At 35.5% G+C, this 14,667-nt stretch overlaps 1 protein-coding gene across 5 annotated transcripts; it reads right to left on the bottom strand.

Annotated features, from left to right (window-relative positions):
* Positions 1-629: 629 nt before the first annotated feature.
* On the bottom strand, positions 630-10,189 carry BZIP68 (basic region/leucine zipper transcription factor 68). Of its 5 annotated transcripts, none has more exons than XM_088861038.1 (13): positions 9,960-10,189; positions 8,955-9,049; positions 6,663-6,768; positions 6,482-6,535; positions 6,273-6,374; positions 5,554-5,643; positions 5,375-5,434; positions 5,082-5,248; positions 4,906-4,960; positions 3,411-3,758; positions 2,895-2,972; positions 1,834-1,959; positions 630-1,127 (listed from the first exon to the last, which is right to left on the bottom strand). In XM_088861038.1, the coding sequence occupies exons 3-13, from the start codon at positions 6,714-6,716 to the stop codon at positions 1,020-1,022; spliced, it is 1,242 nt and encodes a 413-aa protein (XP_088717164.1). In that variant the 5' UTR covers positions 6,717-6,768; positions 8,955-9,049; positions 9,960-10,189; the 3' UTR covers positions 630-1,019. The 5 variants fall into 5 exon arrangements, with proteins under 5 accessions (XP_088717164.1, XP_011626915.1, XP_011626916.1 ...); XM_011628613.3 differs by having other exon boundaries at positions 8,955-9,056; XM_011628614.3 differs by lacking the exon at positions 8,955-9,049.
* Positions 10,190-14,667: the final 4,478 nt, after the last annotated feature.

Consider the following 14,667-nt stretch of genomic DNA (forward strand, 5'->3'; position numbering starts at 1 on the left):
TATTTGTAGAGCTTTGAATGGGAGGAGTTTTTGAATGAGAGAATGGGAGGGGCAGGGCGTAGGGCAGAGAGAGGAGAAAAGAGTGGTATGAAGATAGACGTATCGGAGGTTTTCTACAACTACAGAGAAGCATTTGGGGTATATGCATATTTCCAGGGTAAGAGAGAGAATGGAATTCTTTAAAAGGAAATCTAATACAATGTAATTTTAATACAAAGGATCATTCCCAAATCGGTAATGACTGTAAATGCGCAAAATTTAAAAACCAATAGATCCTTATGGTAACGGATGTTTCTTTAGTTCCCTCAATTCTATTATCTTAAGGTACCTTCAACTAAGGGGCTGCGAGATATCATCCCTCCTGAAGATCAGAGACATCCCCCAACTAAAAGGAGACTTGGAACACTTTTTTTATCAAATACGAAATGTGCAACAAAAATCTATACGAACAAAAAATTTTACTCAAATTCAGAAATTAATTTCCTGACTCCTAAAACATTAGATTGATTAGAAGTGAAAACCAGAAATCGTTTGACAAAATCATGTAAAAGAAAGTAAGAATTATCATTAACAAGAATTTTTTTTCTAAGAGAGAAAGCAGTATGGGATCCAAGAGAGACAAATGTGCATTGGTCACAACTGCAACTATATTTCAAGCCTCAAGCATTTCTTTCGGCATTGCTCATGGTGTATAAATTACAACAAACCTCAAGCTCAAAAAGGGAGCATGAGATTTGAATTTCTACTCTACATAAAAAGAGGCATGGCACAAAGTGCTATCTTAAGGTTACAACAGCACCTCTTCAGTCTTCAGAAGTCAAAAGATCAGTTGTAAGGAGAGATAAAATGATAAATGCGGTCATATGGTAACTCATGACTGGCATTTTTGGGTCTCCAAAAATTTGGATTGTACCTCATAATTTATATAGACACACACTTCATCGATACTGTGGTTAGGCTGAGCTCGTAAGCAGTAGGTTGAACCTCTGTGAAATGGGTATTTTGTTCTGGAACCAACTCTATGTAGACTCTGTTTTACCTGCTTGACTGATGTCATTGCCAGTGCGTTGGTCATTCCTATCAGTTCTTGATATTACATGGCCTCTAGCCACTTCCCCGAGTCTCTCCTGTAAAACCCAAAAAGATAGTCTCTTCTCAGCATAAAAGTATAAAATATTTTCAATAGTTCACAATATTATATAGAAAAAATATCTCCATACCCCTCATTTTTAAGTTTTATATCTCAATAGACTTAAACTTTCAAAACATATCTTAGGTCATAAAAATTCTAAGTTTTATATCGTTTAACCCTCTAAGCTAATTTTATCCCCTTTTAACTTATTTTTTTTGCCCCAAACAAATATAAAAAAGACATCTTTTTATAAAGACCATCTTTTATCTCTCTTCATGTGATTTTTCCCTAAATCACTCTCTACCTATTTTCCAACTCTCCCTCCCCCGTGTCTTTCACTCTCTCTCTCTTCCATTTTAGAGACAAAGAGGGTTAATGTTAAAGAGAGAAATTTAGGGAGAATTTATCACGTAAAGAGATGAAGGGTTCAGAATGAGCATGTTTTTTTTTATATTTGTTAAGACTAAAAAAATAATTATGGTAAAGTTAGTCAGGGAGTTAGGAGATATATTTTGAATCTTTGGGTCTATTGAGATATGAAAACCAAAAATAAAAGATACGATGATATTTCTCCTATTATATATATATATATATATATATATATATATAAAGAGAGAGAAAGAGATTATTACCGTGAGAAATTCAGATGATAAGTTATCCACTGAAGGAACAAAGGCTAACAATGGGAAATACTGTTTTACCTTCAAAGATGCATTCTGGGTAGCAAGTTGCTCAACCTCCTGCCTCACCCGACCCAGTTCAGCTTTGAGGGCAGTGTTTTCCTCCTTGAGAAGGTCAACACGCTGTGCCAGTTCTTCACACTCGGCCTGAGAAACCCCACAAGTTAATGCCCTTGCAAAAGGCTTTTGACCTACATCTTACATGTACGCACTACAACTACAGCACAGATACCTGTAGATAAGGACTTCTTTTTTTTCTTGAAAAACATGGCACTACATATGGGAACAAATAAAAAAAAAGGACAATTTTATCAGGTAACGGGGATGTATCACTTATTTTATAGAATGACACAGATGAAGTTCATTAGACATAAAGGCACTTTGCTTATCTTTCATGAATGGGAGAATATCATTCATTTTACATCTTCTGATCCCAACAGAAAATTAGAGAACAAAAGAATTGGGCCACATCATACCTTGCTAATCACAAGGACATGGGAAAGTGTCCTAAAGAAGCATTTGATCACCATTACACCCAGCTAAGAAAAGCTACTAGGGCTAGTTTCTATGGACACTAAACAAATATTGTACTATTTTTCACCCCAATTGTGCAGAAGTAATTCCCCAACACGTTGGTCTCCATCCAATTTGAAGCTCCTAGTGTGGAAAAGGCCGCAAAATAGGGCCTAAAGGAGAGGAAAAAAACTTGCTTTTCCCATATTATAGAATAGTATTATTTTGAGTACTCCTAGAGTGGCAGTCCAAACCTGCACTTGCACTGTAGGGAAGTTCTAGCTGCAAATATTAGAGCAAGGCAGAAGTCACACTAGAAAGCAAAACAAGACAAGGAATCTTATGCTGGAATAGAAAATACAGATTTACAAGTTAATGGAACAAAATTCTAGTTCAATGTTCATCAAACATAGTAAGTATTGCTGATAAAAAAGAAACAAGACAGTTTTTCTCGTGAGTTTGAAGGCCTCCAGAACAGAAAATATCTTCTATTAGGTTTTCCATGTTTCACAAGTTCATGTGCAGTTCTGAAGTAATAACTTCATAAATATGATAGCAGTGAAACTTACCTGCTTACGCATCCTTGAACGACGCGCTGATTCCCTGTTTGACTGCTTCCTTCTCTGCCTCTTAAGTTCACGTTCATCCTAAATTTGAGGGTGAGAGAATCATCAGGCCCCAAAACAGGCCAAAATAATATCAAATGCAGTGCAGGTTTGAAGGTTCATGTTAACATTTTTGGCAATGGGCTTCAAAAAACATGGTTTTGTGTTTGATGTCCTATCACCCTAAGTCATGGCAAGTTCAACACATCAAACAGTAACCCTATTATCTAGGTTTGAATGAAAGTAAGTTTAACCAAATCCCTGAATTTAGAAGGAACTCTGCATCTTGAAGATTGTAAACTCCCAATGCAATTACATTTTTCAGTTCTAATTGTGGATTTTGTAAAAGCTCAAACCCAGAAATCTTCAAAAAGTTGAATTGAAGATTTGAAATTATATGGTTATATCACAGTGAAAAATGACATGCTAAATCCCTGAGTAATATTAAATCTCCAAAATGCAGCATATGCAGAAAATAACCTGTAACCAAAGTTCAGATGGGACACCATCACGAGACCCAACAAGACCAGAGGGAACCACTGCTCCTGCAACTGGTGTAGTTGGGATCTTGCCATGAAGAGCAGGAACAGCTGAGGCAGCTGGTCCACCCCAATAGTCCATCCCTATGTTTAAGTTAGTAGTAGGACCAGTAACACCACCAGGAGCAGCAGTGGGTTGCATCGCCATAATGGCCATGGTTTGATGATTCATCATAGCTTGTGGAGGGGTACGAGGAATTCCATTTTGCACAGCAGCCCGATTGCTCCCATTCTGAGAAGCCTCAGATTCCAAAGAACCTTGGCCACAGTGAGCCTTTTGCTGGGAACCCTACATCCAAGAAAGTGTATATGGTGTAACACTTGCGCCTTTCTCCTTAAAAAAGGTAAAAATGACTCCTTAAGAAAGGTAAAAAGGAAAAAAAGTTTTCAAGTGTATTTTGTTTGAGAGTACAATACACTTAATTAAGGGCAACTATAATTTAGACTCAGTAACAAAAGCTGTAAATAGCAGTAATCCCATAAGAAAATGGGAAGGGAACAGAAAAATAGAGCTGCAAAGTTAAAAGTGTTTAAATATCCCTATTTTCATAATAAGGGTATCGATTGATATATATCTATAATGCAACTCAGCCAGTTTAATCAATTTATTGACATGTTGCCAGTTAAATGTAAACTCAAAGGATGTGCATATGGAAGTCGAGGTCAATAGATTTGAAATATCTTCTTATCAAATTATAAGGTCTTGTATTAGAATATCAGAGCATAGTCCACATGTTGAGGGCAAATTCTTTGTTTTCTGTGCTCCTATTACCATAAAAAATAAAAAGATTTATTGCTGGTAGGTATCCAAGGGATCATCGTTGGATTCAAGCTACCTAATTGTTATGTAGGATCCTTGTATTTCAAGAAAAATTACTTGTAAAATTAAGAGTTGCACTATCTTTATTCAAGGATCGCTTCATAATGAGGACCTACTGCAAATCACAGGTGATAATGCATTGGTCATGAATTTCATAGAATTCAAATGTAGTTATTGAGTACGATTTGGAAAAGATCATGAGTTATAGAAATCACCAAAACTACACATGTCGATTAATTTTCATTAGTTGAATACTTCTCAAAAGGAACAATTCAAATCAAGAGAACCTGAGAACCAGTACACAACCAGAAGAAGATCCAATTAAGCAAGCCAACATCTGGGCCACAACATATCCAATATGTAACAAAAGCAAAATAATTTCAAAAGAATTTTTTTATACTTATGCTGAAATTTTGAATGAATAGGACACTCAAAATTTTTTTTTTTTAGCATGAATAGATTAGGAGAGTCCTGCATCCCTAGATCTACTTGCACAAGTGTTCTTAGATACAAATTTGTACCTATAAAAAATATTAACTACTCTCTTTATGCATGTCATATGTCTTAGACAAAACAAGATGACATAAAGAAACCAAGGAGCTGTTAGGCAACATACATTTTGGGAATTTGCGTCACTTCCTTCACTTGATCCTTCACTCCCGCTCTCACCACTGTGGATGAAAGGTTTTGTTTCAACTATCAGCAGGAATAGTCAATATGTGCATGAATGCAGAGCATCAAGCTCAAGTGAATCATACACATGAAATGATCCAGCACACATAGAAAGCCTACCTTTGTGAGTAGGCTCCATTCGCAGATGCTCCCGATGTTTTACCTAAATCGTTCTTGCCTGTAAGCATATTCAGACTACCTAAACTTCCTTTAGATCTATTCAGAGGGCTCCTTTCCTTGCCTTCTGATGACTTACGATCTCCTTCCACACCAGCAGGGGCACTTCCCTGAATAAGGCAACAAGCCATGTAATCATCAAGTTTGCACATCTTTAAAAGTATAAAGTATGCAAAACCCAAAGAACATGGTGACTATCCAACAAAGATTACTTAGAAAAGAAAACAATAACTCACCGAAGCTTCAGGATTGCCATTTGGAGAAGGAATAGCATATGGACTAAATGGATGAGATCCCTAACATAGATAGCACAAAAGGCAGACACTTAATTGACATCAGAAACTGGAATGGAATAAGAGACTCCTGATACTGCAGCATAGAGAATAGTTTTAGAAGAGAGAGATTGTAAACATACTGGTGGCATCGATGGATGGGCATAGAGCCCCCCGTGTGGATACATCGCAACATATGGATGCGGTGGGGTGCCATATGGAGGAATTATGTGCTGCAAAGTGACATTCCAAACAAATTACTAACCAAAAATGTACAAAGACACTATTTAATCAGAGAAAAATCGGCCTTCATGTATTCAGTTCTCGGCTAATTTGGGCCGAAAAATTCCTTCGCCCCATAAACAAACTAAAACAGGCAGAGAAACATCATCTGTGTAAGCTATAATAGCCTAAATTTCCCAGAAACTTGAGTGTTATTAATCTATCTGATCTTTTTTTTTCCAGGGAGGCTTTTAACTTCCTAAACCTTTCTCTTTTAAGTGACAAAAAAAAAGAGGGAAAAAGAAACATTATCTCAAGAGAAACAGAGTTCAGACAGAAATCTAAAAGCTATTTGCAGCTCCCAGCTGAAAATCTTTCTAAAGTCCAAAACTTTGGACCTCACTGAACTCCAGGCAGCCTCATCAAACCATCAGGTTTGACTCGACCATGCACTTCGAAGAGAAACTAATCAATTTTTTAATTATTTTTTCTATTTAGTATTTACTACAATTCAGACGTCCAAGTCTGAATCAGCCGTTTTACATCAGAAGAGATAGAAAAGGACAGAAGTTATTTCATGTTAGTCTCATATTCCAAGCAAAAGAAGTTAAATGGGTCCAATGTGTCTCAAAAGAAATACCTGCGGTCCCCACATGTATGGATGAGCTTGGGGGCTGGATGCCACAGAAGAGTGGAAAAAGCCAGGTGGAGGGATTGGGGGGGTTCCAGGATTATAGAATGCCTGTTAATGAGCAGAATTGTGACATCATTTCCTATCATTACTCAATTGAGAAAGAAGGCATATAACATAGTTCTCATGACAATGAGATCAAAAAAAAGAAACAATACCTGAATTGCAGACCAGTCAGGGTACACCGTGGCGGTGCTAGCTGGAGGTTGCTCCTGCAAAGAAATTCACAGATAACTTCAATTTGCCATTTCTATTTTAATCAGATTTTAACATCGGCTCAAGCGTCCAAGGAAAAGGAAAGATACATCGGCTCAATTGTCCAGGTAGGTGAACACGAACCTGGGGAGCAGAAGTCTTTGGCTTTGCTGATGTATCCACCTCTCCATTGCCCATGTTTCAAGTTTGCCAGAAATACTTGTGCTTCTCAAGCCATTCTTCAAGATGGCTGGCAAATACCACAAATCAATTAAGGAAAGAACAAATCAGCATAATCTAGAAATGATCAAATAGAAGAGAAAATGAGAAAGAATGCACAAGATACATCTACGGCCTATCAAACGTGGATCCACCAACAAGAGAGTAGAAATTTTAAAGCAGAAGCATAAAACAAACAAGAAAGGCTAAAAACTCCACTAGTAATAGACCTCCAAAACCCCTATGGAATGTTAATCCATAAGCCCCTGCCTTCCCAAGTTAGGAGTACAGAAAGAGAAATATTGTATAAAGCAGCACATAAAACTTCATCTTTTTATCCATAATTATTAAAATTCAATAATGAGAGATGATAACAAAATCTGAACAGAAGCAGAAATAAACAATATTGGACTAAAACCCACAGAAGATGAGTCAATAACTCATCCAGTATGACATTCCAAAAACCTGAACTGTTCCTAATTTGACCTGTATTTGTTGGCCTATCGACCAACGAAACTTGCTCTAAGAGCCTATCTCAGAGATTATCCCCAAGATATTCAGCAAGTAGGAATTGTGCTCCTCAACAATTTGACCTAACTAAGGAAATACAATCAGTAAAAGGAAAACAAGAAAAATGTGAACGGCCACAATTAACCATGGGCCTCTTTCCAATTGGTTCTGGTGAAACCTAAGATACCTGCATAACATGAAAATGTCTCAAATTCTCATCCAGAATAAACTAGTTCAATGCTACCATATCATAATTGCCTCATCGCTTCCATCTGAATTTCCCGAGAACCGAGTCTGTGCTAAGAACAGAGACTGCTCAAACCTATTCTAAAGTAAAGAAACCCATGTTTGAGATGAATATACTGTTAGCTATGAAAAACAAATGCTCATCTCAAATCAGTAAGGACAAGTAGCATTTGGAAGCATATGGGAGAACACGATGCCATCAAAATTCAGTACGAAATCACGAAAAATCCATATCCATAATTTACCTTTTCACTCCATAAAATATTTTATGAACCAATTGATGAGAGTTTATATCAAAACATGGTGGACAAGGAAGATCCTCACTCAAGGGTTGAGTTTCCATAAAAGGAATTAATCAACTTTATATCTGGAAAATTTAGAGAAAAAAGAAGAAGGCATGGGAGCAGAAAGATCTATCTTTTCAGAAAAATTTAGTGAAAATATCCATGCAATCCAATCCAATTAAAAGAAAAGCTCTATGTAACTCAAATATATTTATATCGATCACAGATGAGTTATGGTTAAAGTCTTTCTTAGATCACAGACCCTAAGCAGAGACTTGCAATCAAGATCCTAAAACTGGTGACAGATTCACCACTTGCCAAGGCTCAGAAAATTTGTCCAAGTCATGTACAATATCCACATGATAGAACAGAGTCCTTCATTTCTTCCCATCTAACATTGTAAGAGAGTATATTTAGGTGGCAGTGGAGGATTCTTGCTAATTTGATCAGTGTATATCCTGGGAATTTTGGATTTTTATGCACAACTATGAACATGTTTGCCATTTTTATATGACAATGCATAGTTGTGTTATTTCACTACTCAGTATCCACAATTAACAAAACAAACTAGTGACATGAACAGCACCATTGTATAAAGGACAACAAATCATTCAGTCAAATCACCAGAAAATGACTAATGGGTTCAGAAGGACATCATCAAAATATTCAGCACAATAACAAGGCAACAAGAAGAAAAAAAAATTTCCAGTAGACCACCAAGAATGCAACCAAATCAACAAATTTAAACCATTACTTTCCTTTTCAACAAATGTCCACAAGTATTGAATTAACAAAACAATGCAATATCGCGTAGACTTATCAATCATATTGGAAAAGTTAAAAAAAGTAAGAAAGAATAGCAACTAATCTAAGAGTCCACACGTTCATGACCATGAGAAGAAGAAAGATTAAGCCAGATCTCGATTAATACTTCAAAATCCATATCCAGGGGAAGGTTTTAGGGAAGTTTAAAAAAGTAAAATAATGCAAATATACAGTACATAAATAATTAAAAAAATAAGAAATTCCAAACTGGCAAAGTAAAAGCTCTCAAACCCTGATCAACATGTGTAACAGAACAAAAAAGGGAAAAGGATCAGGTACTCCGCCCATGAATAGAATAACACAGAGAGCTGTATGAAGCTTTTTCTTTGGGTAAATAAACAGAGATTCCAACCTCGGACGTTTTTCTGCACCGTCTGAAGCCCTAACCACCAAACTACGAGCCCAAACCCACACTTTGTGAAGCTTTATCAACAGCAAATTCCCCAACTATATTCTGAAAATGGATTACTTTCTACAATTAATTAGAGGTTTCAAGGATAATCAAAAGCTTCCGGGGATAATTCACTAAGATAAAAACAAAAAAGATTCAGAAAATTAATGCAGTTGCAGAGACAACGATTACAGCCAAATAAGGAAAAAGTGATGGTCCAGAAACCTGAAAAGCCATGTTAAACAAATCCTAAAATCAAGGCTTGGTTAAGCTTTATTAATGGCCGAACACTTAATTGTGATCCAAAACATATTTAACAACAGAAAAGTTTGCAATCAACGGATAAATTATAAAGTATCGCTTCCCAATAACTCAGTTACAGAGACATGGAAACCCTAGGATGCCCAGAAATTGTGACAGGTAATGAAGGACAACCGTAGTAACGAGAAAAGGAACTAGGCTCACAAGTTCATGAACTAGAAGCCATGAACAAAGCTCAATTATCGACAGCTTAATCATGACAGAATTTGTTTCCTTTATGCAGGTTCTGAAATTGATTTGAGTGTTACAAACTTACAATAATCAACAACTGCTACTATAGGCCAACAAATGAAATGGAAAAATACATCTAGAAAATGCATTAAAAATATATGAAACAAGAAAATCCCAGGCAATTCACAGCAACAAGGATCATGTGATTACATTCATAAACCAGATACAATAGATTTAGATTTTAAAATGCTTTACCAACACCAGAAATCCTAATTCTCATAAGAAAATAGCTCCAAGTCCACAAAGATCTAAAATCGATTGAATAAACAAGTCAAAAACACTAATCAGTTGCAGGAAAGCCAGAACCACAAAACAGTTCCAAACAAACAAGGCAAATTCAAAGCCTCAGAAACCCTAGAACACCAAAAACACCTGAAAGGCTAGAGCTCTAAGCTATTGAGATCGGTTACCCACGTTCACGATAAATACACTACAACAGTGCAAGAAAGCTTCTTTAATGGCAGAAACCACGCTATGATCTGAGATGTCGTCGCTGACGAAAAACTCTCTCTTCCATTAATTAGGGTTTGGAGAGAGATTTGGAGAGAGTATAAATTACAGATGATTTGCTGGCAAATAAACCGGAGTTGCAGAGAGATAGAGAAAGGAGCTGCAGAGAGATAGAGAAAGAGACAGAGAAACCCTCTTTTTCTCTCTCTTCCCACCTCTTAACTACTTTTGCCCAAAACTTGCGACGTATACGAATACAAAAATACGGGTACGGATATCTTATACGAAGTGAATACGGTTCCTAACCCTTGGGGTTAACCATAACCATGGGTTACAGAACGCACGTAAGGGTTGACCATACATTGACCCGATAGAAGCGTGTCTCCACGTGTACAGATAGACCGTTACAGTTGAGTGCATATATCATTGCTCTTTTCTCCTACTCTTTTGCGACCGTCCATTTTTAAGTTTTCATAAATTGGGATCTACAAAATTTTTGAAGTTTTAAATTTTATAAATAAAAATAAAAATATATTTTAAGGCTATCACAAAAATTTTAGTATTAAAAGCACATTTTTTGATACTATTTGAAGGTAGGCTCTAATTTGTTCATTTAAGGCTTAAGCTCTATACAAACCGGCACCCTTATTTTTTTAGGCGGATAAATGGTACAAATAATTTTTTTTTAATTAAAGCTGATCCTTAAAATTTAAAGTCTTAAAATCAATTCTAGTTGAGGTTTTACCTGGCAAAATAACATTCCACTCCCAAGGAGTATAATATATTTTGGCTTTGGAGTTCTTTTAGCTTTAGAGTTGGGTGAGGTTTTGGTGCACCAGCGGATGCACCTGTTTTGGTGCACCCGAGACTGCAAGTGTTTGTATGCATCCCCCTTCCAATATCTATGTTAGAGAGCGATAATGAAGGTAGAAAAATAAATATATTTTAAATTTAAAATATATTTTTTGAATTATTTTGTGTTGTTCATTTTTATGCTTTGTAGATAATAATGGACACGTCATTTTTTAGCTCTAAAAGATGGAAATAAGCCTAGGTGGGTACATGAGTCGGCTACCCATGGTATATTTTTCGTTTAGAGGCCATTTGGATATTTAGAAATATATAAAATGGATTATTACTGTTTGGGTAGTATTTAGATGCAACTTGAGAAATACATTGTTATTGTTTGGTTATGTCTGGAAGAAATATGGGAAATACATTACCAACATTTTATCAGCATTTGCCTATAAACTATCATTTATTTATTTTTTGTCATAAAATTTCACAAGCATATAGAATTAAAATCATCATCACATCATTCCAGAAAGATTTTCTAATAATAACATCATCACCATTATAGTGAGAGAGAGAGAGAAATAAATGTATTAATAATCACCATTCCAAAGATAGAGAGAGTATAAAGTTTTGATTTTAATCATCACCATTTTAAAAAGTGAATGAATGTGAAATAAAGTTGTCATTGTTCCAACAAGATTTACTAATATTATCATAAATATAGAAACTAATAGAAAAGTTCATCGTCATCCACCAAAAGAAAGAGCAATAATATATGTGTGTGTGTGTTAGAGAGTAAGTATAGCAATTTGATAACAAAAATTTCCAAGTCCGAAAACCATCTCAGACAAATAAAGAGTGAGAAGAACCCAAATAAAAAAAACATAGATTTCACTTCACTTTACATGTCACTGCCTTCTTGAAAATACTTCGAGTTAATCCAAAACACCTGGTCTTCTTCAGTCATTTATAAAAATCCCTTACGAATATTTATGTTTGCCATCATTTCATTATATACTCACATGAAGACAGGTCGAGCAAGGCCATTAACCTATTTAAGAGCTCTATAGACCTCTCGTATATGTGGGTTTGCTGCCAGTTTCTTCAACTCTAAAATTGCAGCACCAATTTCTTTCACAGCTATACCTATCGACTCTACAATATCAACCATGATTTTTTTTTTCTTCTTCAATGGCATAACCGATGTTGATTTCTCAAATAGATTGGTGGTCATTCGATTCGTCATTGATTGGACCGGTGTCTGTGGGAAGTTCTCATCATCACCTATTTCCTCAACACCATCATCATTATCTAAGCCTACAATTGTCTCTCGACCATCATCAATGTCCCTCTCTAGTTGTGTTGCCGTCCTAGCACCAGCACCCTCAACAAAATCATTGCCGACAACTATGCTCAGTTCCTTCCAGTATTTCAAAGACTTCCCTTTGTCGTTCTTTGTAATCGGATTAGACTGCAAGACTAATACAATATGCATTAACTTAAATAACTAATTTATATTTTTTTTAAATAATAAAAAATTAGATAGATGAAAACACATATATATACCATTATGTAGGCATCCCATATAGATTCATCGATAATGCCCATATGTGATTCTTCATTCCATCCAAAGCCACTTTGATCCTTCATTTTTTTTATTGTCTTGTAGTTATTTGGCCACGTTCTAAGTTTATTATTAAAAGTATCCCTTCTCAAATTCATTCCAAGATTGATATTGAACTTCTCCTCAATTGCACTCCATTGCTCATTTTTAAAAGCTGATTCGGGCTTCTTAATGAGCAAGCATTGCTCAACAAGTAGCTCCAACAAAATTGCCTCCATTTTTTAATTCCATTTAAGTTTCATCCCTGTCTTGGGATTTTACTGAGTCATTAGAATTTCATTCGCCATGTCTAGCATGAATTATCAAATATCACTATCACATCAACTATTAATTTTTTTTTTTATGGAATGCATTCATCTAATATAGCAATGTAAAATACAATTACAAAACTAAGTTATACATAAGCAAACTAGAAATTTGCATAGATTTAAAATGGTCATAATGTCTAATAAAAAAACATAAACCAAGCAAAATCAGGTTTACATCCCATAAAAGTTTTTCTCATGAATTCATCTCAATTACAAAAATAAAAATTATGAGTTTCAATTAAGACGACTCCTATAATCTGCTCACATCCGCATCGCAAGGTCATCTTTGAACTCAGACCACTCATCTCTCTCCCTTTGACTACTCCCAAATACTTTCGACTCCAGAACTTCTACTAACGATGATTGGTTTTGATCAGTTATTACATCTTCACAATCAAGAAGGTCACCATCTTCACTTATAATGAAATTGTGTAAAATATAACATGCAACTACGATCTTGACTTGTGTTTTGATTGGTTAGGTAGTAGTCACTTTCAAGATAAGGAAACATGTATTCAAAACTCCAAAAGCACGGTCAATGGCATTTCTAAGCGAGGAATGTCGTTTATTAAACAACTCATTGTGGTTCGGTGGTCTTTTTCTACCACGACCATAGTTATTCAAATAGTAACAAGTCCTTCGATAATGGGCGAGAAATCCTTGGATATTAGGGTACCCGGCATCAACAAGATAATATTTTCCTACAAAATGAATATTTGATTGAGATTAAAATCAATCGGTAATATATTGTTATGTAAACAAATATAGTGTCAAAGTTAGAGTCGAAATACCATTGAGAACTCCAAGAGGATCATCATAGGAGAGTGATGATTGCAAAACGTGAGAATCAGCAATAGAGCCCTAACATCCAGCAATAATGTATTGGAATTGAAGGTTAAATGAGCAAACACCCATCACATTTTGTGATATAAAACCCTTTCTATTATGATTTTTTTTTTGGAGACTAGTCCGAGCAGTTGCTGAGATATGAGTGCAATCAATGGCTCCAACACAATCCTATTATTGAGAAGCAATTAAAATATTGTCGAATACCACATTAATCAAGTAAAAAACAATAAGTATGACCAATATTCATTACCTTAAAATAAGGAAAAAACGTCCCCTTCTTACAAGCTATTTCTGGTGGTATGTTTGACTCTGGTAGTTTGAAGAATTCCCTGTGAAGTCCTATGACTGCATTCAACACTCAGTTAAAGTGTCGACTGACAGTTTCTCCTGGGTGACCAAACTCATAACCAATCTTTCGGTTCTTCAAGTTGTGGCTTAGAATGTGCATGAAGATCACAAGTTGTTCATCAAATGAAACCCCCATTATATCAATGATATTTCCTCTCTCTAAAAAAATATTGCTCAAGATACAATAAACTCTTTTACTCATTCTAATTTGGTTTCGATAGTCCACCTCAGTAGAGTTAATTATCGTCTTATGGTACTTTGTACCAATTGAATTACGCTTTGGTGCAGATGATTTATTCACATAGGTAGCTAGAATAGTACCTAATATAGCTAGAGTACTACCAGCTGTAGCAAATGATCTGGCTATTTTCATCTTTACTTCATGCTTGAGGTTTTGATTGTTACTCACCATGGGAAAAGATTGATCACTCTATAAGACCTAAAGAAAATCCCAATAGGAATCACAATATAGATACATATATACAAACTACTCATTTTTCAGTGATGTGGTTATGAATGAGGTCCACAAAGAGACAACCTGGTTATTATAAATGCCTAAATGCATTGGAGTTAATGTAACGACGATGCTAATGGCTAACAAATTTAACAACCATGATGGGTAATCAAGAGCAAACATAAATAAGCATAATTTAAGATCAAGAATTCCATTTAATTAGCAGTGAATATCTATGCCCATAGACTGGTGTGGTTAAGAGAAAAAGAAAAAAATCAACGTGATTCCAATAGC

Source organism: Amborella trichopoda, chromosome 3 (genome assembly GCF_054954075.1).
Source record: "Amborella trichopoda isolate Santa Cruz 75 chromosome 3, AtrichopodaSantaCruz75HAP2 v2.0, whole genome shotgun sequence".
Taxonomy (NCBI): domain Eukaryota; kingdom Viridiplantae; phylum Streptophyta; class Magnoliopsida; order Amborellales; family Amborellaceae; genus Amborella; species Amborella trichopoda.

What these genes read in the sequence shown, in the direction of transcription:
- BZIP68 (XM_011628614.3), bottom strand. Translation starts at nt 6,716, where the DNA reads ATGGGCAATGGAGAGGTGGATACATCAGCAAAGCCAAAGACTTCTGCT. An exon ending in GTGACGCAAATTCCCAAAAT is followed by an intron (nt 3,759 to 4,905) that starts GTATGTTGCCTA and finishes TCTTGGATGTAG; the next exon opens with GGTTCCCAGCAAAAGGCTCA. An exon ending in CCCAGAATGCATCTTTGAAG is followed by an intron (nt 1,128 to 1,833) that starts GTAAAACAGTAT and finishes TGGGTTTTACAG; the next exon opens with GAGAGACTCGGGGAAGTGGC.